This window comes from Mollisia scopiformis, assembly GCF_001500285.1.
Source record: "Mollisia scopiformis unplaced genomic scaffold LY89scaffold_1, whole genome shotgun sequence".
Lineage (NCBI taxonomy): Eukaryota > Fungi > Ascomycota > Leotiomycetes > Helotiales > Mollisiaceae > Mollisia > Mollisia scopiformis.
Genome location: NW_017263581.1, coordinates 1,188,872 through 1,215,877, shown reverse-complemented (window position 1 = coordinate 1,215,877; position 27,006 = coordinate 1,188,872). Strand labels below are relative to the sequence as shown.

Genomic DNA, 27,006 nt, shown 5'->3' with positions numbered 1-27,006 from the left:
CACCGAACACGATGATGCTGTAGGTTTGGAGGAACATCAAAAATGCATGAACAGAACAACATGAATCTGAAAAGCTTCAATGATCACGTTCGCGCACTCTTCTTTCACATGTCGAGAGTCGGTGACTTTCCCCCTGAGGTGAGCTGAGATGGTCATATGGTCATCTGATGCCCTGGAGAAAAGTCTGGAGAAGGACTTGTGGGGATCCGGTCTTCTTTCCGTGGCGGCTGCGCAGGATCTTCACATGCTTGGAAGCCCGCTATTCCAGTAATTTTCTCCGTCATCACGAGGCATAAATGCGACTCAGCTGTCGTTTCGCAGCATTGTTAAGCCGACATCGCTGATACTTCTTCGAAATAGAAACTCAATAACCGTAGATACATTGAACAATCAAGATACAATTGGACCTCTTGCTGCGACATTAAAGAAGATTAGATACCGAACAAAATCCAGACATTGAAGCGGTAAACTAAGCAGAAGCCGCTGATTTCACAACTCCTACCATTCGCCGAATAGCCGTGAGACTAAGCTTCCTTGGGAACCTCGGCATTCTCCAACCCCAGACTCTACCCTAGTGGCGCTCGTGGGAAGTCACATAACCACGACACTTCTCCACCTCTGCTCTTTTCTAAACACTCCAAAATCTCCCTTTCTTTCCCTCATCTATTTCCTCCTAGAATCAATAAAGATGGCCCCTAGAGTTATTGTTGTCGGCGGTGGTTGTAAGTACTTAGATTATGCATTATTCCACTCAATTGACTTGCTGACCATCAACAGTGTCCGGCTTGAGTGCTGCGCACACCATTTACCTGGCAGGAGGCAATGTTGTCGTTCTAGACAAGCAAGGTATGCAAAGTCCTGGCTTATAGAGTCTGCCATCTCTGACAAGCATAGGTTTCTTTGGTGGTAATTCTACCAAGGCAACTTCCGGTATTAACGGAGCCCTCACTCGGACACAAGTCGATGCGAAAATCGGAGACAGTGTAAAGCAATTCTACGATGATACTCTCAAATCTGCCAGAGATAAGGCCAGACCAGATCTCATTAAGGTCCTAACATACAAATCTGCGGCGGCCGTTGAATGGCTTCAAGATGTTTTCAACTTAGATTTGACTCTCGTCTCACGGCTAGGGTACGCATGACTCTCCCAATGCATAATCACATGCTAATCATATTTTGTGTGCAGAGGTCACTCCCAGCCAAGAACACACAGAGGACACGATGCTAAGTTCCCTGGCATGGCCATTACATATGCTTTGATGCAAAGACTCGAGGAACTTGCCGAGAACGAGCCAGAAAGAGTACAAATCATCAAGAAGGCTCGTGTGACAGGCTTAAACAAGGAGGGCAACCTCGTTACTGGTGTTAAATACGAATTTGGTGGTGAAGAGTCAGACCTTGATGGCCCAGTTATTCTCGCCACTGGTGGTTATGCTGCCGATTTCACAGAAACCTCCCTCCTCAAGAAGCATCGCCCAGACACATTCAACCTCTCCTCAACCAACGGTACACATGCTACTGGTGATGGACAAAAGATGGTTATGGCCATTGGTGGTAATGGCATTGATATGGACAAGGTTCAAGTGCATCCTACTGGTCTGGTTGACCCCAAGGATCCTGGATCAAAGTGGAAGTTCTTGGCTGCTGAGGCTCTTCGAGGTGAAGGTGGTCTCCTCTTGAACGGAGATGGTGATCGATTCTGCGACGAACTTGGTCACAGAGATTATGTTTCTGGTGAGATGTGGAAGCAAAAGGACAAGGGAAAATTCCCTATCCGACTTCTCCTCAACTCGAAAGCCTCAAACGTTCTCGACTTCCATACACGCCATTACTCTGGTCGTGGGTTGATGAAGAAGATGACCGGAAAGGAGCTTGCTAAGGAGATTGGCTGCACACCAGAACATCTCCAGAGCACTTTCAAGGCGTACAATGAAATTGCAGATGGCAAGAAAAAGGATCCATATGGCAAGAAGTTCTTCCACAATGGTCCTGTTGACATCGACGACGATTTCCACGTTGCTGTTATGGAGCCCGTGCTCCATTTCACTATGGGTGGTATTGAGATCAACGACAAGGCACAGATCCTAAACTCAGAAGGAAAGCCATTTGATGGTCTCTTCGCCTGCGGTGAGCTTGCTGGGGGTGTTCACGGTGCCAACCGTCTTGGTGGTTCATCACTTCTCGGCTGCGTTGTCTACGGACGTGTTGCCGGTGACTCTGCCAGCAACTACCTCTTCCAAAAGGCTCTTCAAGGCTCAGCTAGTGGAGCTTCATCACGTCTTGGTCAAATTTCTCTCCACATCGACCCTTCACAGCCAGGCAAGATCTCTGTTGAGTGGGATAGCCAAGGATCAAGTCAAGGTTCTAGCAAGCAAGCACAGCAATCACAGACCTCGGCTGGTCCAGTCTTGAAGCAAGGTGCCGATTCGTCGGATCCAGGAAAGGTCAGCAAGACAGGCAAGCCTGCCAAGTTCTCGATTCCCGAGAGGGAATTCACAATGGAAGAGGTTGCCAAGCACAACACCAAGGAGGACCTCTGGGTTGTTGTCAAGGGTGTTGTACTAAAGCTTGATGACTGGCTCGAGGAGCACCCAGGTGGACCACAAGCAATCATGAACTTTATGGGACGAGACGCAACCGAGGAGTTCGAGATGTTGCATGATGACGAAGTAAGTTTGTCTCTTCTACCAATCACAAATGCATACTAATTATCTCAGGTGATTCCCAAGTACGCACCAAGCCAGGTCATTGGCAGAGTCAAGGGCCAGACTCCATCTCTAGAGATCTAGACTTTTGGATGTTGTAAACGGGGTTGGGTTTTTGGAGTGCGGAAAATAGCTGACCCTTTGGGGCCTTTGTATTGATAGCATAACGTCTGGAAACCATGCATTGCACCTTCTTGACCCTGTCTCACGTCTTCTCTTGCGGATTACTTCTCTTGTCATGATTTGCTAAGACCGTAACTCCAGGGGAAGTCCTCTCATTTCAATAACACACACTGCCACTTAGCCTCTGGTGAAATTCTTAGTCTACTTTGTTGTTGACAACAAACGATTCATTGATGGTAGCAGAGGTAACTACTGTCAACTATTCCTTAGTTTATCAATCCCAGTTCTAATACAAGCAATATCTACAGCCAGCCATCAAACCCATCAGCTCGCAAGAAATGGGGATCCCAGTTAAGAGAACATAACAAGCATAGCAGCTCCGCGAGGGATCCTGTGATTGTTATTATTTGGAGAGATTGATTTGCGCGATGGCTGTATATATAGCCCTGAGGTCTTAGAGTGAATCAAAGTACGCTCATTTTGGGATGGGTTGGAAGTGAGATGAGAAAAGCGAAAGGGTGAATGAGAGGAGAGGTGCGGAGTTGGTTGTTTGATTCATGTACCAGAGGATTCACAGATGAGCATCCGTGCAAGCAGTTTTTAAGCAAGAGTTAGGACTTACTGTTGTTTATCGTCATGCGAAAAGATATTTTCATTGTCTTGAAAACTTTATTGGTCAGGATTTTTTGTCAACATCTTGCGCCGAATGCGCGATTCGCGCTAATAGCTAGATGGTCAAGATCTCTGCCATCTGAGTGTCAAAGCCCGGCTTTCATATGTTAGCAACAGCTTTCGGTAGACTTGCCAACGTATTCCCTCCAAATTTCCTAGCGAAACCAAAACAAAGAAACATACTCGGACGTGTGGTTGTAGAGGCTCTTTGATGAATTTGTTCCACCAATCTTCCATTGTCGGAACTCGATGTAGGCTTCAGCACTCTGGCTATATGGTATGTGGGGAGTGTGTATGCAGAGAAAATAGAAGAGAGGAGGAAGAGGAATCGAATCTAATACGCTATAGTGTATCACATCTCAAACGTACAGCATCATTATGAAACCCAAACCATCTGCTGACGAGCGCAAGAAGCAATATAGCTATGATTCAGTTCCAGGAAGTCTGGGCATTATAGACGTTACCAACATGGCGAAAGACGGACTGTACAATAGGATTTTGACGTGCGATTGAGAGAGCCAATGGAGTTCAGACAGAAAGCTAGCAAGCAATCTCGTTCCAAGCTGCTCGCGGCGTTACAGGATCCCGCGTGGTGAGAGTCGACCCATGTCTTAAAAGATTACAACAAAGGACGTAAGACTGAGACATCCGAAAAGACTATTCCACTGCCCAGGGCACTATACTCATTCTCTCGGGTCTCACTTAGCATACCAAAGGCAAAGAAAAAGTGAGAAGTAGCTGCTGCCATGCCTTTCTGGCATCAAAATCTCAGGTCCTGTAGACCTGAGCTGACGATTCGAATATGCCTGTTTAGCAATGTCTCACTACTTCTAAGATCAATGAAGCAGCAGTACTCCAGCTTTGAAGAAAGGCACCAGACCATACAGGGATTAGCTCAGTATCACGTGGGCCGGTTGATTACCTAAAATCTACCTAGACTCCATCGTTGTACCGACCTCGCTCTCCTGCACCTGGCATCTGTATATGAGATGAAAGGCATATGCTTCAGGATTCGGACAGTCAGGCGTCCTCAGCCGTGGGCCTCAACCGGACCGCAGGACGAGGCGTGATTTCTCATACATGTAATTCGTCTTGAGTCGCTTTTTTCTTGGGAGTTCATTCCGCCATGCAGCTACGCGTGCAATGTTCTTTTCTTGCTACAGTACCCTGTTATGCCTTCTTTGAGCTTGTTCCAGATCCACAAGTACTAGCCTTCAGCTTTTCGCATGTGTCTGCGGTCTTGATTCAGCTTGCGTTGATTTATCTTATTGCATGTTTTCCGTATCACTGGGCGAGTTTTGCACGATAATTATGGCAGGAAACGTAGACTGTATCGTTTTCAGGCATCCACCTGGCGTAATATGATGTCTCTGGATGTCTTCAACGTACGATAAGTAAATAGCAATACAGTACCAGATTTCAACCGTGAATCAACAACGGCAAGTTTTCGCTCAGCAGCTATGATTCAGTACCATTTTATTACATATTTATTCGTTATGGGCTTTTTCTTTGCATCATTTGACAAGCGAACTGTCTACCATAGCCAATTTTTGCTAGGATGCCTTCACGAATCTCGGACGCAGAGTTCAGCGTCAAGCTCTCGCAGCCAGGAATATCTTCGTCGATATGTCCAAAACCTATGCAATCTTGCTCCGAACCCCGTCAAATCCAAACCAGACATTCCACAAGCGATGAACCCTCAGTATCCATTCCATCTTTCTCATTGCTAGGTCACGAAGATCAAAGCAACAAGCTAGACGAGTTACACCGACACCTTCCCTGTGGTATTGTCATTGAAGATGCATATCCATTTAAGCCCTGCTATTCACTGAGCTTTTCTGTATACATTGCTCTGATCTTCTCATGTGTCTCCTTAAGACACCTAGATGAGTCTCCACCCTGAACAGGTTTTCCCTCCTGCATGATATCTGAAAATGCTAACTTCGATATCCCGAGAATTAGGTACACCTCTTCAAGAAGGACTCTTTGCCCTATCTTTGAGACAAGAAAGCCTGTTCATGCTCCAAGCAATCTACAAACTCCCTCAGCACATTGATATATCGAGATTCAAAGCGGCTTGGCAAGCAGTCGTGGACTCAAATTCGACATTACGAACACGATTTATCCAGGCAAAATGGGGGACAATTCAAGTCGTACTGGAATCGATCCCTATAGACTGGTTGGAGGAGAGCAATCTCCAGGTACACCTCAAGAAAGACTGTGAGATACCAGCAGGATTTGGGTCGAATTTATTACGATTTGGAATCATCACCGATGTGGACTCGGGCGAAAAGACTTTCGTTTGGACATTCCATCATGCGATTATCGATGACTGGGCCTGGCGACTACTGTTACAGCAAGTCGATCAATTTTACAACACGAAGACCTTAGATCCGCTGGTCGAATTCAAACATTTCATCGCGGCTATACACCAAATAGGGAGTGAAGACGACCATCGACGATTCTGGTCCGATTACCTAGCAGAGACTGTTGTGCATCCATTCCCAGCTCTGCCAACACCTACATATCTCCCATGTGCAGATAGTTGCGAGCAACTGCAGATCAACATCCCAACATCGCTGAGATCAATAGCAACCCCCTCTACTATCATCCAAGCAGCATATTCCATTCTAGTAGCACTCCAGACTAGTGCATCAGAAGCGATGTTTGGCCTAGTCCTTGCGGGCCGTAACCTGGACTTACCCGGTCTTGAAAGAATCAACGGCCCCACGTTCACAACCGTTCCTCTGCGTGTCTCCATAGATCCTCGGAGCTCAGTGATTGGTCTATTCGAACAAATTTTCAAGATCCGCACGGCCATGAAAGCACACCAGCACTATGGACTTCAAAACATTCGCCGGCTCGGCGATGACTTCGCGAGAGCATGTGACTTTCGGAGTATGCTCGTTGTCCAACCTCTAGTAGAGAGGCACCCAAATAGTCTATTCGATACTACAGACAACGCATCAGACTATTTGACACGCCAGATTGCGTATGCGTTGACGATGGAGTGCGAAATCACTATGACCGGATTTACTGCCAGAGCGAGTTTTGACTCCAACGTGGTGCCTAGACGCGAGATGCAAGCAATTCTGAAAGCATTCGAATATGTGGTTGACACATTTGCAGCAAATACTGCTTGCCAGCTTAAGGACATTCAGCCAGCCAGGATGAACGATATCGGCTCTCTGGCAATCTTGGACACAAAGGTTGAGGCAATCCAATCATGTGTCCATTCTATTATTCATGACGAATCCTAAGATCAGGCATTCGACCTTGCAGTCATTGCTTGGGATGGCACTCTTACATATCGCCAACTGCATCTTCTGTCCGATCGTCTAGCACATCGTCTACGACAGTTGGGAATTAGACCAGAGATCAACGTGCCAATGGTTTTTGAAAAGTCGCTGTGGGCTGTTGTCGCTATGTTAACAATCTTGAAAGCTGGCGGTGCGTTTGTTCCTTTAGATCCATCATATCCTCGATTCAGAATCCAGAGTTTGGTCGAGCAGAGTGAAGGAAGGGTTCTTCTGTGTTCTGAAAAGCTCACAGAGTCTCTCATCGGTATTGCACACGAAACACTTGCCTTCGGTCAATGGACCCGTGTGCAACAATGTAAAGCCAAAGAATGCAGCCTATAGTACGTCTTCTCCCATTGGAGAGACTACAAGTTCTTTTAGTGTCATGGATTAGCTAACTTTGTCAGTTATTTTTACATCTGGAACGAGCGGAAAGCCGAAGGGTTGTGTGATAGAACACGCTTCATTGGCTACCAGCATGAAGCAACTAGGACATCTTATGGACATGAACCGCGGAACCCGCGCCTTCCAAAACTCGTCATATACCTTCGATGCTTGTATAGTCGAGATTTTTGTGACATTGGGTGCTGGAGGGACTGTCTGCATACCTTCTGAGGATGAAAAGATGAACAATGTTACGTCTGCCATCAACCGCATGCGAGCCAATTTTGCGCTCTGGACGCATCTTTGGCCCGACTCATAGATCGCACAACTGTTCCGACCCTCAAAACACTGGCTATTGGAGGAGAGAAGCTGATTCAAGCGGAGATTCAACTATGGAGTAGCAGTGTTCGCCTCTTCCAACTGTACGGGCCGACCGAAGGTTGTGTCGCTTGTTTCGGAACTGGAGTCAAGGACCCAGACACGAATCCAGGTGTGATCGGAAAATGTTTCGTCGGTAGCTACATGATCGTCGACGATACGTTACAGATTGCCAAGCCAGGTGCTGTGGGTGAGCTCTATATCAGTGGGCCACACATTGCACGAGGGTATCTTAACCAATCACGGAAGACTGAGGAGGCTTTTGTGAGCACACCAGACTTGATAGCCTATCTTCACCCGGAAATCGACGGACAACGATGGTACAAGAGTGGAGATTTATGTGGGCAACAAGTTGGCCATCCTGCTCTTGAGATCATTGGACGACGTGACGGACAAGTGAAGCTTCGAGGATATAGAATCGAGCTTGGTGAAGTGGAATACCACCTGCGACAAGTCTTTCGCAATGTTATGGATCTGACCGCTGTGGTTGCAGCACCGGCCGATGATAGCGGTCCTTCTTTCCTCGCAGCTTTCGTTCGTCCCAAGGATCTTCCGGTCTGTACTCTTTAAAGGAGGAGACTCCGCTCCTCTCACCAACTTACGCTTTACGCCTTCAGTATTTGCCAGAACACTCGAGACAATGCTTGCACGTCTCCCAGCGTACATGGTACCACAAATTCTTGTACCAGTGGCCAGCTTGCCTCTTACCACGTCTGGAAAGATAGACAGACGTCTTCTAGAAACCATGGCCTCAGACTTGACGGTAGAGCAACGTGCCATGTTTTCCGGTGAACGTGAGGAATACGTGACAACATCCAGCGATTTAGAAATCCGCATACAACAATTATGGGCACAAACATTGAAGATCGATCCAAGCAAGATAGGAAAATTCGACAATTTTACCCGATTGGGAGGCGACTCCATACTAGCCATGAAGCTCGTAAGTCTAGCGCGCGGAGACGGGGTCAATTTGACTGTCAAGGACTTGTACCGATACCCGACACTTTTCGAATTGGCAAAGACCTCTACGCTGATTGATGCAAATGCGAATTCTCCTATTCACGATTTTCCCGCGTTCTCCTCGGTCGGTGGTCAAGCAAATGCTTCGTCTATTGTCCAAAGCCTCTCCGAGCAAGGTATCCTCGTGAATGATGTTGAGGACGTTGTCCCAACGTCACCATTTCAGGAGGGTATCATGGCATTGTCCATCTCCTATCCTGGATCCTATTTCGCCCAGCACGTCTTCGAACTCACTGATGATCTGAGCGGTAATCTTGAGATGTTCCGCACTGCTTGGGACAACGTCGTTGCTTCACATTCCATTCTTCGGACGAAGATTTTTCAATCGACGTCAAGTGGCTTGGTGCAATTAGTAATGAAGAACGCGTTCAACTGGTCAGATCATGGAGGCTTGGAAAACTACTTATCTAAAGACAGAGCAGAGACCATCGGCTTGGGATCTCCGCTACATCGATATGCCATTGTTGGACCCAATGTGACAAATAAGTATCACTTCGTGTGGACGACTCATCATGCATGTATGATGGGTGGTCAGTCACCCTCGTCCTCAAAGACCTCAACAACCAGTATCGAAGACTGAAATCTCAAACTTGTAATGGGAGTCAAGAAATTATGATACTGGAGCCCAGGACCTCTTTTACTCAATTCGTTGGCCACTTGCAAAATCTTGATTCAAAGCCTCGGAAGCGTTCTGGCTTGCCAATCTCAGCACTGGAGAGTCTGCAAAGTTCCCTGTCGTTCTCATGGGATATTCGCCTGTTCCTAGTCAATCGAACACACGCAATATTGACTTCGCTCGCAGAAAGCGTTCAGAATTTCGAGTATCTACACTTGTCAGAGCAGCATGGGCTATCACCGTCAGCACCTATTCTCAATCGAACGATATTCTATTTGGAGTCACGCTGTCTGGACGTGATGGTGTCTTCGAGAATCTTGCTTCAGTTGTTGGTCCGACGGTTACCACAGTACCTGTTCGTCTCGTCCAGGATCCTCAAATCACAGAAATCGAACAGCTTCGCAAAGTAGAAGCTCAAATGATCGAGATGATGCCTTTCGAACAGACTGGGTTGACACAGATACGAAAGATGCATGGCACCCTCAGACAAGCCTGTGATTTTCAGATTTTGCTGGTCATACAACCAGAAGAGTATTCTAACATCGACAAGTCGATTCTAGGCCCACGAGTAAGAAATTCGGACAGCTCACAGGTCTTCGATACCTATTCTTTAACCATGGAATGCACTTTGACAAACGATGGACTTATTGCTAAGGCAATTTTTGATCCAAACGTCATTGAAGTGAACCAGATGGACAGGATTCTCTCCCACTTCGACCACGTCCTCCAAAAACTCTGCCTCGAGGAAGCCGAGAAGACAATACGTGAAATCAACACCGTCAGTTCAGAAGATCTAGGAGAGATATGTAGATGGAACGCAGTCTTGCCTGAGCCCTCTCAGTCGCGTGTCCATCACTTGATCGGTGAAGTCATCTCGAAGGATCCTCATGCACCAGCAATCTGCTCTTGGGATGGGAATCTGACGCGTGGCCAATTAGACAGTCTCTCATCAAACCTTGCTCGAGAACTAGTGGAACGAGGAGTACGTAGCGAATGCAAAGTGCCTCTGCTCTTCGACAAGTCGAAATGGGCAGTGGTGGCGATACTCGCTATCATCAAAGCCGGTGCGGCTTTCGTCCCACAAGATCCACTTCATCCTACTGGCAGACATGCCGGGATCGTGGAACAAATCAATGCTAGCATCATTTTATGTTCTGAAGAACACAAGAATCGATGCCTCACCACTCTTCCACAACTTCAAACTATTGCAGTCGATAATTCGCTATTCGACCTCTCATCAAACCTAGATCCAGTGGTCTCTGACGTTGGGCTGAACAATGCATTGTACGTTGTCTTCACAAGTGGCACAACTGGAAATCCCAAAGGGACTGTGATCGAACATGGAGCATATTGCTCTGGATCAAGAGAGCACGACAAAGCTCTACATTTCTCCGAGAGCTCACGCTTTCTTCAATTTGCCTCTTACAGCTTCGATACCAGTATCGAGGACATCTTAACCACTTTAATGACAGGTGGTTGCTTGTGCATTCCTTCAGAGGAGGAAAGAGCTTCTGATATCGCTTCCGCAATTGTACGTATGAACGTCAACACTGCCGATCTGACTTCCTCATACATCAGCTCCCTATCACCAGATACGGTTCCAAGTCTGAAGCGAATAACCCTTGGTGGAGAGCCTCTGACTTCCAAGGTTGTCAAGATCTGGGCTGATCGTGTGCATCTCATCAACGCATATGGTACAACCGAATGTTGCGTCACAAGTCTCGTCAACTGGAGCATATCAAAGTCTACTGATCCAGCAAACATTGGCCGCGCTGTTGGTGCAGTGAGTTGGATTGTTGATCCTGATGACGCGAATTTGCTTATGCCAATCGGTGCGATTGGGGAACTTCTCATTGAAGGACCTGCTCAAGCTAGAGGGTATTTGAATGATGAAGCAAAGACAAACGCGGTTTTCATCCACGACCCAACCTGGGCTTTGGATACCCGCCTCCCACGGCGTCCAGGTCGGCTCTATAAGACAGGTGATCTGGTCCGTTATAACGCTGACGGGACAATCATTTATATTGGGAGGAAAGATACACAAGTCAAGCTCAGAGGACAAAGAATCGAGTTGGGAGAAATTGAACATCATATTCTCGACCAGCCAAATGTCAAGCATGCCGCAGTCTTCTTACCTGCAGCCGGACCATACAAGGATACTATCACTGCTTTAGTCGAGCTTGAGATCAGTACAGCTGCACTCGAGGGGATCGACATCCAGGTTGTGCCAGCTTCCGTACTGGATACTGCAAACTTCAGCTGGTCAGACGTTTCAGATCGTCTGCGAGACGCCCTACCTAGTTATATGCTCCCAACGTGCTGGCTGGCCATCAAAGCATTACCACTCTCCACATCCGCAAAGCTCGACCGATCAAAACTCAACAAATGGCTCTCCAACCTTCCCCAAGACCACAGATCAGAAAACACGCTTACCCCCACTAGAACACAACTCATCCCCTTCGACGACGAAATCGCTCTCTCGATCAGTACTCGCGTAGCAGAACTCTGCACCCAAAACACCACAGAAATCATCGGGAAAAACGTCAACCTCACCAGCATCGGAATCGACTCCATAAAAATGATGAGTCTCTCCACCTTCCTCAAACGCACTTTCAACGTCCCCGTCCCCATGAAAGTACTCATGAACCACCGGACGACCATTACCGATATCTCGGCGCACATCTACTCTACTCGGTCCTCCAAAGAGACATCCCCATCTCCAGAGCCATCTTTCGCCGTAGATCTCCTCTCCGAATTCTCTCTCCTAGATAAAGAACTGGCTTCTCTCCCCCAGCCTCCCTCAAACGCACTAGGGACAGTTTTCCTCACAGGCGCAACCGGCTTTCTAGGCTCTCAAATCCTCCGCCAACTCCTCACCCACCCCTCCGTCTCAAAAATCTACATCCTAATCCGCGCCCCGTCCCTCTCTTCCGCAGAACAGAAACTCATCAACTCCGCCAAAGCCCTTAACTGGAACCTCGCCCCACTACCCACCACACTCACCATCTGGCTCGGAGACCTCTCTCTCCCGCACCTTGGCTTGAGTCCCGAACAGTGGAAAGTCCTGCAAGATGATATCGATACCATAATCCACAACGGCGCCATCGTGCACTGGAACTCGGATTTCCACACCCTGAAGCCCGCAAACGTAGGCTCGACGGTCGAACTGCTGAAAGCGTTCTCAACCCCCCGGATTGCCCGAAGGAGAAATTCCTCTACGTCTCAGGAGGCCGCTCGTTCCCCGCTGATGAGAAAGACGAGGAGATTGCGAGGAGATTGGGAGCCTTGGATGGGTATAGCCAGAGTAAATTCTTGGTCCGAGATGTTGGTTCGTGGGTTTGCGAAGAGAGGGGGGAATGAGGACGTCGATGTGAAGGTCGTGAAGCCGGGACTTATTGTGGGGACGGAGGAAGAGGGTGTTCCGAACCAGGGCGATTTTCTGTGGAGGTATGTTGGTACTGTTGTGGGGATGGGTGTCTATCCTGTGCCGGAAGAGAATGGGTGGTTGGTTGTGTCGAGTGCGGATCGTGTTGCGGGGTTTGTTGTTCAAGCCTTGCTGTCGAGTTCTGGAGCGGAGGGACAGACGCAGGAGGTGAGAGGGGGGATTTTGATGCGGGATTTTTGGGAGACGGTGAATGAGAATTTGGAGGAGGGGAGGAGGATGAGAGGTATTGGGGCGAGGGAATGGCTTGGGTTGGTTAGAGAGGATGTGGAGAGGAAGGGGGAGAGTCATTTGTTGTGGCCTTTGATGGAATATTTGAGCGAGGAGGGGAACTTGGGGTTGGATGTGAAGCCAGAAGGAGTCGATGGAGAGAGTTTGAAGGGGGCGTTGGGGAAGTGTGTGAGGTACTTGAAGGAGAAAGGGTTCTTTAGTTAGGTGACTGGAGTGAGCAAAGTTTGTTTATTCGGAGTTAGGAATGGCAACACGTTGAGTGGCTTCTGGCTAGATAATAGGAGATAGATGTGGGGGAACGGTATTAAGCATGGCTTTACACGATACGAGATGTTCACATGCTCTTAAAATCATCTCTGCTTTTCTCTTTCGTTGGCTTGAAATATATATCTGTCTAGGCTTGCTTTACTTTCCAGCTTGCCTTGTTTCATGGAGCCTCAGCCTCTCTTGTCATTTTATATACTCGGATGGGCAACAGTGCACTAAGCTGGGTAGCTGAAAGGAGTTCAAGCATGCAATATGTTGAGTCACGTGTCAGTGACATATATCCTACGACAGGATTGACTACAAGGTATTGAAGGAGTACAAGGAACTGGAGGACTACAAGGAATTGGAGAAAGGCGGCAATACTCGATCATGCTCGGCATCAAAACTTCTGAAAGGGGAATAGTCGAGGTCATCTGAAAGAGAAGCATCTCGAGCATGATTCAACTTGAAGTTGGTCGGGTTATTGCTCAGCGATCAACAAAAAGTGAGAGACCATAGAGCTGGGCATGACCTAATGAAAAGTTTCCAGCAGAGAAGTTGGGTGTCACATCTGACACAAGGCGCAAGACAACGATGAGGAACAGCGGTGGATGACCTCAACCTTGACACGTCTCCACACACATTTCCTGCTTCATATATAAAAAACCTGGGGAAATCCAACACCCCAGGATAACCATAAGAGAAAAGTGTCTCACACATATCGTGGATTTCTATACCCGACGAGAACCGCAATGGTCACAAGTGAGCCGATGGCAGCACTGGTAGGAGGACGAAGCGAGTCCACTCGCGCGGTAGTTGCTGCCGACACCATGACTCTGCCGCTTGTGGCTTGCCTTTCATTTCTTTGTATCCCGTGCACGGCACGGTCTTGCTTGTGACAAGAATCGTTTGGGGGAGATTATTGAAGATTTCTTGGTGCTCCAGATAATCGCTTCCTTGGTTCAATAGTGGCTGCAGACAACAAGTCCCCCAAGCGGCTGGCCGGCCAAAGATATCGCATCTCCGTTGTTGGCGAACCTTGGCCTCAATACTAGACACTTTGGTTCTGGCTCAGACGACGTGGTGTTTTGCCGGGGACGGTACTTGGCTCACTTGGCAGAAGAGGCCTTTGTTGAAGTACCTCACTTGGCGGTACTTGACCGATGATCCAACAATAGTTAACAGTGTGCGTATTGTGTAACGCATATTCGGAAGCTAGCTAGTGCTCGGCCATGTCGTATAGTCGTTGTGTCACCGCCATATCAAGAAAAATAGGCACGCACACGACGGACTTTCCGAAAAAGCTCAAAGCAATGTTCTCTGCGCTGCAAGTATGCGCGCCGTGGTGGCTATCGTAATTATTGAATGCAAAGCAGGAGGAGCAGGAGCAAAGCTGGCAGACAAGACGATTGGAAGCGCGCAGGACAAAAACGAAACATGGCTTACCGCATCTCACGCCACTTGCGTCGACCAGATATGGAAGCTGAAGATGTTTTGGCGTGGCGACTGGCTTGGATTGGAGTGGTCGAGTTGTGCAGACTCCAGAGCCACCGAATCTGGGTAATCCCCTTGAAACTGGGAGCAGTGAGCCGTAACACCAAACGACTCCGGAGTTCAAAATAGGGGGTGAGCCTCGCCTCAATCTGTCGATAATAGTTAGTCTGTACTTCATGTTGGACGAAGGCTCGACTCGACTCGACTCGCTGCTGCAGGTTGCCAGCCATGTCATGTAGTCATACCATGTCATGCCATGCCATCTCCCTCATGTTCGAAGAGGAGGAGAGAAAAAAGCTGTGCAGGGCAGGGTCAAAAGTCTCTCTCCCTTTCTCTCACCAAGAGGAAGAACAGACTTTCGGTTGGACCTGGCGAGCGAGCTAAACCCAAAGGGATCTAGACGGGTTTTCCCCGAATTCTACCAAGGCTGTTTCTGTGTCCGCACGGAACAACAAGAATGCGCCAGTCGATGCCGCTTTATGCGCGGAACTTCCTCTCCCTCCTCGGCGACCAGCCAGATCCATCCAAGAGAATGAATGACCTGCACGAACTCACTCACTCACTCACTCACTCACTCACTCACTCAACACTCACCTGTAGGCGGGACGGTACGACGACGAGTGTCTGTCTCGCTTTCCTTCATCTCACTCGCAATATATCCCGTTTGTTATATTGCTTTTCTCTCTCTCTATCTATCTATCTATCTCTCTCTCTCTCTATACCAATTCATTCGTATCAACATCCAGCTACTCACCTATCAAACATCAATTGCCCCCAACTCTCCCCTCTCGTCTCTCCCTCCCTTTCAATCCCTTCCTTTTTCCTGTCCCTGTGCATCGTCCCGAATCCTTCGCCGCACGCTGGCGTACCGGTACACTCGTCGACCCTATTTCGGAGAGCGAATGTGACAAGACTGCCAAGGATGTTGCAGCCACACAGGTGCTCAGCTCGACGCCAGCCCACACCAAATCTGCACCACACCATGACCATCACCACCATTTCATTGCTTGCACGCTGCACCATCTGCGCGTCTTGTCCCCCGACTTTCTCTCGTCTCCCCGCCCCAGGTCTGAATCATTGTAATTACATTACATACTCTTGCCGTTGTAATTATTATCATTATTCTTGAGAGACTGGATTGGACGAGAGACCGGGACCAGGACCAGGTCGCGAATCATATGCACTCAGCGTTGGCGCTGGTTCTCTGGTGCTGGCTCTCACACGCTCTCCCTTCCCCACACCCTAACGAACACACACAACTCACCTCCTAGGCCCCAGGCCGCTCTCCTCCTCCCCTAGTCGAAAGTCAGTGCCACCACTAACTGCACTGCATCCGTCCCAGACATCCTCCTTCGACTGCGCTTCCGACAAACCATCCACACTCTCTCTCCTCACCACCCTCGCCCTCACGCTCTCACCCTGGCTGCCCTCGTTCTCGTCGACCCCAAGTTCTCAATAGCGACCCGCTTTCCGGCACCCACAGACTCGACTCCCCTCGTCGTCCTCTGGTCGCCTTTCGCACACGCTTCTGCTCCACTTCCTTCGACGTTCGATCTTCGAATATCCTCCTCCTCCACGTGAGACTACCACTGGATTGAGACTCGACCACAACTCCCTCCAGGGCATGTTACTCAAGACTACTGGACCCAGTGCGAGATCACCCTTCGACCACTAGGGATGCCTACGACCTTCGCTCCAAAATCTGGTGATCATCATAGACGACACTCCCGCCCGAAGCCTCTCGAGAGACGACAACCTCATATTGCGCTGACCTGACGAACACCTCTCTCCCACCATGGCAATAGCCATGGCCTGGCATAAACCCGATAATGTCGCTGGATCCTCAGCGCCGGCCATTATGGTCGGGCTGTTCGTAGCAACTGGTGGACTATTGTTTGGTTATGATACAGGGTGAGTTGAGTCGGGATCTGGACGACGCAAAGTGGCTGCGACTGACGATCTGCAGGACCATCAATGGAATTCTAGCGATGATGGCTTTTCGCAATCAATTCTCGACTGGTTATATCGACCCAAAAGACGGCTTCCCAAATGTGTCGCCCGCGCAGTCTTCTGTGATAGTTGCGATATTGAGCGCAGGAACATTTTTCGGAGCACTTCTCGCAGCGCCCCTAGGAGACAAGCTTGGTCGTCGAATATCACTTATTATAGCTGTAGCTATATTCTCATTCGGTGTCCTTCTACAAACTCTCGCGTTGGCAATTCCACTACTCATCGTAGGAAGGTATGGTATTTCGAACAACGCTTATGATTCACAAACGCTGACACAACCTGTCATAGACTAGTTGCTGGACTCGGTGTCGGCATCGTATCTGTCCTGGTGCCTCTTTACCAGTCTGAAATGGCTCCCAAATGGATTCGAGGTACTCTAGTCTGCGCATATCAATTTGCCATCACAACCGGGCTCCTTTTGGCCGCTGTTGTCAACATATTTACAGAGAAGATGACTGGCGCAACTGCTTTCCGAATTCCTCTCGCGATGCAATTCATCTGGGCTGGAATGATCCTACTTGGTCTCATCTTGTTACCAGAAACTCCACGTTATCTCATTAAGCGGGGTCTTCCCAATGCTGCGGGTCTCTCGCTCAGTCGGCTTCGCCGCCTCGATATTACTCACCCGGCCTTAGTAGAAGAGCTTGCTGAAATAGAGGCCAACCATGAGTATGAACTCAGTCTTGGACCTTCAACCTATCACGACGTTTTCTTCGGCTCTCCAAAATTGGGCCTTCGTACCCTGACAGGTTGTGGTCTACAGATATTACAGCAATTGTCCGGCTGCAATTTCATCTTCTACTACGGGACAACCTTCTTCCAACACATCAATATTCCTTCACCATATGTCATCGCAGTCATCACTAACGTTGTCAACGTCGTCTCTACTATCCCTGGAATGTTCCTCGTTGAATCTCTTGGAAGACGTCGACTTCTCATGATCGGTGCTGGCGGTATGGCTGTGTGTCAGCTTCTGGTCGCTTCGGTCGGAACTGCCATGCCCGATTCATACACAGCAAACATGGTTCTTATCGTCTTCGTCTGCTGTTATCTATTTTTCTTTGCTTCCTCTTGGGGTCCTGTCGCGTGGGTCGTTACATCGGAGATCTACCCGCTCAAGGTCCGAGCCAAATCGATGTCCATTTCAACAGCATCTAACTGGCTGCTGAACTTCGCAATAGCTTACGGCACTCCTTATCTTGTTAACAGTGGACCGGGCTACGCCAATTTACAAGCTCGGGTGTTTTTCATCTGGGGCACATTCTGTGCGTTGGCTGTCATCTTCGTATGGTGCATGGTTTACGAAACGAGTAAGATCAGTCTTGAACAGATTGATGAGATGTACGAAAGAGTCGACCATGCCTGGAAGAGCAAATCCTTCCAACCTTCGTGGAGCTTCCAAGAAATGCGAGACGAAGGAGCCTCATCGAGTGGAATACAACTCGAATCTGTCGAAGAACCTCGACGGCGGTTAGGGACCAGCACAAGTACCGCAGAGAGCGAAACCACCATGACGGAAGAAGACAAGATCATCGCGCAACTAGGCGACGTTGATCTGAGTTACTAATGCTATTTTTGTTGTTATCATTGTGTTATGTAATTCAGCGTGGAGTTTCTGTCATGGAGTTATGGCTAGCAAATTACCCTAAAGGTATGGGTTTGGATGGGATAAGGGATGGGTTTTCTGGGCTGTCATCATATTCTTCGGCGATGACAATGGGGCGATTGCAATTGGAGTCTTGGTCCTGGAATGTGAGGGGGGACCTGAGATAACGCGTTGATAATTGCAATTGTTCGTCGAAGATTCTATCTATTCCTATATTATCATATATTGTCTAGATATCTTTGCTGCATGGATGTCGAGATCAGAGCAGATCATATCAGTAGGCGATATAGTGTACCAGGTACTGTTAACCGCTAAAAAGGTGCATGCAATGAACATCTACTCTTGTTACACCACCTCCTGTCCAATGTTCTTCCCATCTTCAGGTACCTATGAGTAAAGTACTTCCATATATTCTCAACATTGATCCCTCGCTTCTCCCCTCAGACTCGCACACAAACTCGCCCAGTCTCCACCTACCTATCGACCTACCTATCCATCAACCAGCCAGCCAGCCAACCCATAATTCAGCCGCGCTATACTCCTTTCCGTCAGGGTATAGGATATAGTGCCCGGTGCCTGGATCGGATCGCATATCGCTGGAGGGGCTGTTCGGTTCGGCTTTTGGCGCCTAAATTAGGATGGGTAATTGGGGAGTTGATGGTGAGGATAGAGTGGACGCCGATTGTGTGGTGGGTGGTCGGCGATTGGGGATTGGGATAGTGGATAGGGACTGGGAGAAGGGATAGGGGTGGGTGTGTGTGTGATGCTGGGTTGGTGGTTTGGGGATGTTTTTTGGGGGGGTTGGTGCATGATTGGGTTTCTGGGTAGTCGAGTCTTGAATTGGAGGTTAGAAGTAGCTTGATTGAAAGGTCTGGGTGTGTGCGGGAGTTTATAGTCGTGGCTTGTTCTTGAATCTCGGTCAGTGAATGAATGTTTTGGGGTGAAAGTCTAGCTTTGATCTAGAGATTTTCGTTATGAGAGGATGTTTGGAGGGGAAGGAGATTGTGGGTTTTTGTTTCTGGAGTTTAGTTGTATCTGTATTGACATAAATCCTTCCTTCCTTAGAGTAGTCACTAATCCTGAAAATGTTAGACGTACAGCAAGCATTATTGACGAGGAGAATGTTCTACTTTCGGACAGAATTTTTCAGCAAGGCGACGTAGCTCTAAATGATATCGATAACTTGACCACCAGTACCTACCATACTTCCAGTCACATGGGATGAAGTCATTGGTGCTGTTGATGGCTGGTTGATCAGAGGGGATAGGGCTATTTATCGAAGCTTGGTGGACTCGAGCTAGCTGTGGTTGGACATGAATCATTCAGAGAAAGGAGTTGAAAATTCACTGTATGGACGGCCAGTGGTGAATTGAGATACAATAGGCATTGACTCGGGGAGCGAAGTGTTGAAAGAAAAGCATGGAATACTCACGCCTTGGATATCTCGTGTTGATTAGAAGGCTGAAGATAAGTTACGCTTGACAAGTGAATATGGAAGAGAGTGAATAGACCTAGGGCAGCCGGCAGCATGAATATTTACAGGAGGCTTTTGGCGATTGTGTAAGGGGCCAAAGGCTACTGCTAATACCATCCATATGATTTTGTACTAAAAGCTCAGTTCAAGGGTCATGATAGGCAGATGTACCAGCAGATGACCCATCTACCCAGCTTACAAGACTTTCGAACATAGGAGTGTCTATTAATTTGAGATCCTGTGAGAAAGTACTTTCTCTCTGCTTGGATGGATGACAGTACATAGAGAGGTTGGTAACAAGGGTTTTTAATTGAAGATGAGTTGTAAAGAACAGAAATGACTCGATTGAAAGATGGAAATTTTGGAGAAACCGGAAGATGTAGCACTTGAAACCACACAAGGACCCAGGTAGAATATGCTTGTTGCTTTGTCTGGCAGCATTGTGTTGGGTGTTCCAATAGCTTGAAGATAGGTGGGTGAGCATGTTGTTATATCACCAATCCTAAGCTTTCTCCTTCATGGAAGCAAATAGAGTTTCCAACCCTGGTAGATCTATGCTTCACTTCAAGCCCCTTCTGGATCCCATGCTCTTAACATTTAGCATTGCATAGGCTTTGGCCCTGGAATAGCGTAAGGCTTCAAGTCATTATTTGGCAGAGTGCCATTGTAGATGTTGAGCAAGATTCCTCTGCATTTTGTCAGCACAGTCATCGACCATTGAAACTGTTACGTACGGATCATTTGCTGCGTAAGTTCCAGGAAACTTGGCTGTGTCGTTGCCAATGGTTGTCCCAGAACCAGTGATCTTGACATTAGAGCATCTGCACAGCAGTTGTTAACAATCGATCTTCAAGGGGGCCTCGGAATGTAGCTCACGAGAAGTAGAATTGAGCTCCGCCACTCGCATATGCCGAATGAAGGGCAATGAGTTCGACTCGCATCAAATATTGACCGGCAGCGACGCAAGAGGGCATTGTAAAAGACCACCATCCGTTGCCAGCGATCATCGTGTCTACACCCCATTTTCCTGTCGTGATGTCTAGACCTTCTTCGGCGATCTTAAACCACTCCAAGCCTGTCCAGCTAGCAGTGCCTGCATTGTCAACCTAGAGCAGGTGTCAATTCTATACTCTGTAGATGCAAGGGGGATTTCTGCATACCTTTGCGAGATAAACCATAAGGGGCCCTTTATGACTGGCGGCAATAGGATTGTCCTTGTCACCTGCCATTTGTGGGCCACCGAGAACATGTTGATACCATGCTGATACAATTGCTCCAGCAGGAACAGTGACCACGGCAGTTGATACTGGCGCTTTGAGACCTGTATTGCAAGCGATATCCGGAGAGGTAACATCCTTTACAGGGTTGTCCACGGCTGGAGCACGAACGCCGACGAGTTGTCCTTGGTCTACACCATTAACTTTGATGCGTTGAAAAATGGCATGAGCATTGACAGCCGATGCTGTAAACGCAACAAGAGAGAACAAGATCGATGTCCTCATCTTGAAATGGACCAAGTAGAATTGAGAAAATCAAAGGCTCAACCAGCAGAACACTTCAAGTATCTGAATGTAGTGAAGAAGACTGTGGGGAAGCCATGTCAAGTGGCTTGAGAAGACATTTATGAATATCTCCGGCCCTGGACATGTCAACAAGGAACTTGCTGAACATCAAGGATTAATAAATGGAAAACGTGCCGACGATGCGTTTGTATGGTTTCGTTCTATCTGCCGTTGCCATGGGTATATCCACGAGCCTTCTCGGCTACGTGAAACTGGACGAGAGAGGGTTGAATGAACGTCCTAATATAAATGGATGGCGACTATTGGCACCCAAGATGGGATTGAAGGTAGTCGTCAGCTGCAAATGTCACTTGACATAATTACTTAGAGTGCTACGGCCCGCAATCCGACATCAACTAGATTGTCGGAAACGGTACTCGCGACTCTGTTATATTGGCCTTGGTTACTGGAAACGGCTAAATATATATGACAGCAAAGTACCGACGCAAAGCTGTACTTCGACACAAGACCAAGAGATCCAAGAACATGGCGCATTGCTGCCAGACAGGTCAAAGTGTCTAAGAAGATTGAGGACTTTGAGGTCGAATGTCCGATCCAAGAAAGCTCAGTTTCATAATGGAGTCATGTGATAAGTCTTGGCATGGTTCATAACTTCGTAAGGTACCAGGAAGGTAAGTTCACGCCTCGACCCATCTTGCTCCTCTTCAATCCAACGCTTGACGGAGCCTCTACAGAGTCCTTACTCCGTGCTTTGTATCATATACTTCCCAGCTCGTGTATGATAGATCTACGCTTACGCGCAGACGGTGTCTTCACTGCACCAGGCCCCTGATTAGTGACAACGGTTCCACCACCTTCCGCCTAAGGAAAGTTCGCTGGTTGGAATGACAAACCTTGCAGATGACATGTTTGCCACTACTGCAATAACTGGGGTCGAAGGCTCTCCTCGGTGTGAGTAGTTTTGGGGGTCTGAAAATGTCACATTCTGCTCAATTGATTGGATGCTGTAACACCTTGCATTGGCAGCCTGCAAGTGAGGCTATGCGTTCGTGAAAGCCTCACGATGTGCCAACACAGCTTGGACGACACTGATCAATTTTGCGCCTAGAGGCCGCTTCAGAAGCACGTCAGTCTTCATTCTTTTTCAAGTTATCGAGACGCGAGACTTGTGATGCCAGTGCTAGCATGGACGGTCTCTCAGCAGCAGCTTCTGTGATTGCTGTTGCCCAGATAGCCATTCAACTTGGGCAGGGTATAAGCAAGATGTATGTGCCTGGTTTCCAAATTATCTGCGTAACCACTCATACTGCTTTAGTCGATCTTTACTGCGTTCCATCAGCGATGCTCCCATAGAATTACAAGCGGTCATCCAAGAGTTGGAATCTTTCGACTCCATACTAAGCCAGATAAGACGGAATGAAGAGACATTCGGATCTCAAACTGACACATATACGGCGCTCGAGAGATGCGAAACATCGCTAGAGTCTCTTTCCAGCATTGCGGAGTCTTTGGTACCGGGTTTTGCTTCTAACAGTCGCTTGAAGAGAAAATGGGCTGCTATCGATGTGGTACGGAAGAACGACAAAATAATTAGGTTTAAGGCGAAACTCCAGGAAGCAAAACTGGATCTCTTGATAGCCCAGCAAACTTCGGCAGCGTACGTTCTCGATCGTACAGGCACAGGATACACACTGACTCCAACATTTAGACATGCACATTTCCTTAGTCACAAAACCAACCAGGAGTCATTTACGATGCTGAATCAAGGGCTTGCGGAGCTTTGTGAGAAGCTCACGTACTCGAGTAGCACTGTTACTCCGTCGTTGATTGGACGGGAGTCGGTTATTCCCTCTGATGTCTCCACTGAGATACACCATGCGGCTTCAATTTGGGGAAATCGAACCCTTCAATCTGGACTCGAGACACAACTCACACAGGTGGTGCAGAACACGTTCAATAATGTAATGGTAGAGCATGGCCAAGAGAATGTCGTCCTACCGTTTGGAACTGGAGACCATCTTAGTCCTCGACTTGGACAGTTTCAAGAAAGGCGAGGTCGTCGAATTGTTAACAGTTCCAATAGAGTGACTCGAACACCGTTGGGCGAAATGCGTTGCACGGTTTCCACCTATAGACTTGACCAAGATACGACAGACCTTGAGCTCGAAGAAGTTGACAGCGAGGAAAACTTGGAGATAGAGACAACGTTTAGCCTCGTCCCATCTTGGTGGATTGTCAAGTTCGGAATGGCTAGAATGTTCAAGTTCGATATTATGCAATTTAGCAGGCAAGGGTGGCAAGCAACAATGTCAACCTTTAATGTACGTTCTCCCAAACCTGATTATACTAGGAGCAACGAAGATCCTGACCAATACGCCTCAGCTCGTACCGTCTGATTCAGCAATATTCGATTTCTGTCGAGAGGGTAATCTAAATGCCGTGCGGTCTTTATTAAGACATGGCAAAGCTTCAACTAGAGACATTACGCCAACAGGACTCACTCCACTTCATGTTAGTGTAACATTTCCTCCTAACTTACATGTTCTTGTCTTCGGTGCAACGGTGCTGATATCCCCTAAGGTTGCGGCGAGCTGTTGTGATGTCGACATATGTGCGCTACTTCTCCGAGAGGGTGCAGACCCAAGTTTGCGAGAACATAGCACTTTCAACATGTTTGTTCTCTCATGGTCTCCCCTTATCAGATTGTTTAACAGGACTCTAGGACACCTTTTGAGTTTGCATGTCAGCCGGGCGATATTTCACGAGATCTTCATACTCTGACGTTCCGACGTGTGCCTAGTCAAAAGTTGGACCTTACGATCCGACAATTCTCCAACTTAGATCACGGTTTCGAGAATGTTGATAGAGTGATACATCATCTAATAAATCTCGAAGGTACCGGAGTAATCTATGGTTTAAGCGAAAAGACTACTTCGATGTGGATCATGTTTGAGCTCATACCCGTCGTCAACCCATACGTTGAAGATACATTCTGGCAGATGTGTCTCGACGGTACTTTACAATCCAAATGGGGCCATTCAACTACGGAAAAAATCATGTCACACTGTGATGAGGGCATGATCCAGAGAGCTTTCGTGCAATGGATCCACAACATGATCTATTCAATGGGGAAGAAGCGGGATGGACGAGAACTGCTTGTCAGAGACTTTAACTTGTTGAGGGAAAGATCTGGAGGCTTGCATTTCTCGGCCTACGATTCTTCGTCGGAGTCACATGAGCGCTCTTCACTTCTCTTTTTGGCAATGAAACGCTCTTGGTCGTTCACACTCTTCCGGGACATCCTAGATCGTGCAGGAATCGACAGACAGCAGTTCGTGGAAGATCAAATCACTTCGTTTGATGATGGCTGGACGCGTGAAAGCCTTGCAATCGTATTCGATGAGCCTCCTCAACATGTTGTCTTATACAGACAGTGTTGCGGTATCTGCAAGGGTGACTCTGGGTTTCCCGTTGAGGTTCCATGGAATAGGAGGCTGTCGAGAATCAAGAGCGGTGTTGGTCTCACGAAGCCTTTGAGCGAGGACGAAATAAAAGCTCAAAAAGAATGGGACGATTACTTGGATTGTTGGAGGGCTTTCGTTTGTTCGACATGTCGTTCCAAGGGGCTGCAATACAAAGAATCGCCAGACATAAGAATGGCTCAGGATTACGCGAACCATTGGATAAGTCCATGATCTTCTAAAGGTCATGGGATATGATCATAGGATTTCTATTGTAGTTCAATTTCCACCCAAAATTCGTTGCAGATTTTGTAGTATGTTTGACATCTCTGGCACCTTACTTGACTAATAATAGTAGTGCATCATACCTCCGTACGGTGTCAAGAGTCCAGCCACATGGGTATTGTAGGAATTGGGATTTAACATATTATTGTTTCAAAGTTAGTAAGACAATATAGTCAGGTCAAACATTAAGAGTAAGTCGAGGTCTAAAAGATCAATTGATTTAACGAGGTAATGTAAATGGGCTAAGTTCAAGTTTAACTAGATTTTTGAGGGATGAAGTGATATTAGCACAACCTAAATTTCTCAGTGGTTCGAAATGTCTTAAGTATTTCTTAGCATGACCTCGAATCTCAAGACATATGCCCTAAATAATAATTTTAACTTTACTTGTTCTTTCCTTACACCTCAGCTTTCTCCTCTTCATTGTGGGGCAGTTTCGGGGGTTTGTAAGAGCTGCATGTGACGTTCTATCATTTTCACTACCTAGGTCGATATAATTAATTTATTTTCGGACTGAAATCAGCTTCCTAGATTAAGATGAAACTACAAAGCTGTGAAAATCAATTATAAAACTCTGATGTATGTCCAGTCCACGTGATCCAAGTCGGCTGATAACCGCCACAGGCGCTGAACAAGGAAACTAACAGCCTCCACTCTTCCCTCAACCTCCTCGTCCCTCGTTCTACCCAAGGTCCGTACATAACCTGGGAGAGGCATGTTCTCGTCATCAGTCCGCCGTGTGGCCAGAGCAGCCCCCTCAGTACCTATTACTCCTTCGCTCTCGGGCGCCACTCCTCGAACTATCGCACTCTCATACCGCTCTCACCAAAGACGACTCTCTTCCTCAAAACCTTCCAGTCCTGCGGATGGGTCGACGCCGCCTGCGGCACGAGTGAGCAAGAAGAAGGCCAGGGAGGTGGCTGCCAATGCCACCGTGAAGGGCAGAGATGCTTCTTTGCTCCATCTGCCCAGTGTGCCCAGCACCCAACATGTACCAGAAATGCGTAAGTTGTTGTCTTGTTACAAGCTGCGAACATGCAAACTGTTCTGCTGCAAATTTATATTCTGTTTATTAATTGCGACTAATCAGCCTATTTTCGTAGAGATCTATGCATCCTCCTTCTTCTCCCTCCACCGACCTATATCTCTTACCAAGAGCTTTCCCCAAACTGTAACAGACGATACCTTCGCCGCAATCTTCACCCCTCGAATACGAGTGAACAAACCCTCGGAGGTCATCTCGACATTGACGAATACGGTGAAAAACCTTGATTCGATAACGGGGAAGAAAGGAGCAGGGAGGACGCAACAAGTCTGGAACGAGGAGAGAGATGATATGCGAGCCGCAATCACCGAAGAGTCATACAGACAAGCAGTCCATCTCGACACATTGCCCGAAAATGCTGCCGAGTTCACAAAGCAGCTCATGTCCAGTGGAAGCAGATATAAGCCATTCAACCCTCCGCCTCCTCCAGAGCCAATGAATTCCGCCGAGTCATTAGCAGCAGGCGCAGAAGCCGCAGAAGCACTGGAGCCTCAACATAGAACATACACGGCTGTTCTCACCATCGAGGAATCTACAGACGAGAATGGGGAGGTTACATACAGCGCTCACTCCTCTCCGTTAATCGAAGAAGCTCCTAGAGCCGGACCGACAAAATTCCTTGAACGAATGCAGATCCGCCAAGAGCGATACCGCGACCGCGAGCAACGAAGAGGGGGAAACGACATGCTAGCTATCTCCGTAAAGAGACAGCGGAAGCTCAAGATGAAGAAGCATAAGTACAAGAAGCTTATGCGACGGACGAGAAACTTGAGGAGGAGATTGGATCGTAATTAGACCGTTTTTCGGATATCGTTGGGTTTCTTGCTTCTTTACATGAGGTTGCATTGTTGCATACATGGCATTGTTTTATTGGTGCATAGGGTCTCCTTTGTAGGCCGGTTTGCTCAGGTCTGTTAGTCACGGCAATAGCATATCGCCTCTCCGTAGAGAGGCTTCTCAATACCTAGACACTTCTTTCAGCTCTTTGAAGC

The 27,006-nt window shown here is 47.8% G+C and overlaps 6 protein-coding genes across 6 annotated transcripts; 5 read left to right on the top strand and 1 right to left on the bottom strand.

Annotated features, from left to right (window-relative positions):
• Nucleotides 1-345: 345 nt before the first annotated feature.
• On the top strand, nt 346-2,907 carry LY89DRAFT_604553 (flavo protein subunit of fumarate reductase). Its single transcript, XM_018210364.1, has 5 exons — nt 346-722; nt 778-846; nt 895-1,132; nt 1,187-2,669; nt 2,718-2,907. Exons 1-5 carry the CDS (start codon nt 689-691, stop codon nt 2,787-2,789), a joined length of 1,896 nt encoding a protein of 631 aa, XP_018078479.1. The 5' UTR covers nt 346-688; the 3' UTR covers nt 2,790-2,907.
• A 2,527-nt stretch (nt 2,908-5,434) lies between these two features.
• LY89DRAFT_713042 (acetyl-CoA synthetase-like protein) lies at nt 5,435-13,074 on the top strand (the record flags this gene model as incomplete). The annotated part of the gene is made up of 6 exons (XM_018218020.1): nt 5,435-6,709; nt 6,767-7,140; nt 7,277-7,438; nt 7,588-8,120; nt 8,179-9,111; nt 9,260-13,074. The coding sequence occupies 6 exons, from the start codon at nt 5,435-5,437 to the stop codon at nt 13,072-13,074; spliced, it is 7,092 nt and encodes a 2,363-aa protein (XP_018078478.1).
• Nucleotides 13,075-16,374: 3,300 nt separating this feature from the next.
• Nucleotides 16,375-18,401, top strand: LY89DRAFT_12857 (general substrate transporter). Its single transcript, XM_018205222.1, has 2 exons — nt 16,375-16,852; nt 16,909-18,401. Exons 1-2 carry the CDS (start codon nt 16,512-16,514, stop codon nt 18,185-18,187), a joined length of 1,620 nt encoding a protein of 539 aa, XP_018078477.1. The 5' UTR covers nt 16,375-16,511; the 3' UTR covers nt 18,188-18,401.
• A 1,760-nt stretch (nt 18,402-20,161) lies between these two features.
• Nucleotides 20,162-21,202, bottom strand: LY89DRAFT_634019 (glycoside hydrolase; the record flags this gene model as incomplete). The annotated part of the gene is made up of 4 exons (XM_018211372.1): nt 20,162-20,388; nt 20,435-20,521; nt 20,577-20,806; nt 20,861-21,202. The coding sequence occupies 4 exons, from the start codon at nt 21,200-21,202 to the stop codon at nt 20,298-20,300; spliced, it is 750 nt and encodes a 249-aa protein (XP_018078476.1). The 3' UTR covers nt 20,162-20,297.
• Nucleotides 21,203-22,751: 1,549 nt separating this feature from the next.
• Nucleotides 22,752-24,068, top strand: LY89DRAFT_12819 (uncharacterized protein). The gene is made up of 4 exons (XM_018205216.1): nt 22,752-22,880; nt 22,932-23,544; nt 23,606-23,734; nt 23,804-24,068. Exons 2-4 carry the CDS (start codon nt 22,978-22,980, stop codon nt 24,002-24,004), a joined length of 897 nt encoding a protein of 298 aa, XP_018078475.1. The 5' UTR covers nt 22,752-22,880; nt 22,932-22,977; the 3' UTR covers nt 24,005-24,068.
• A 1,616-nt stretch (nt 24,069-25,684) lies between these two features.
• Nucleotides 25,685-26,809, top strand: LY89DRAFT_703330 (uncharacterized protein; the record flags this gene model as incomplete). Its single annotated transcript, XM_018217313.1, has 2 exons — nt 25,685-25,973; nt 26,073-26,809. 2 exons carry the CDS (start codon nt 25,685-25,687, stop codon nt 26,807-26,809), a joined length of 1,026 nt encoding a protein of 341 aa, XP_018078474.1.
• Nucleotides 26,810-27,006: the final 197 nt, after the last annotated feature.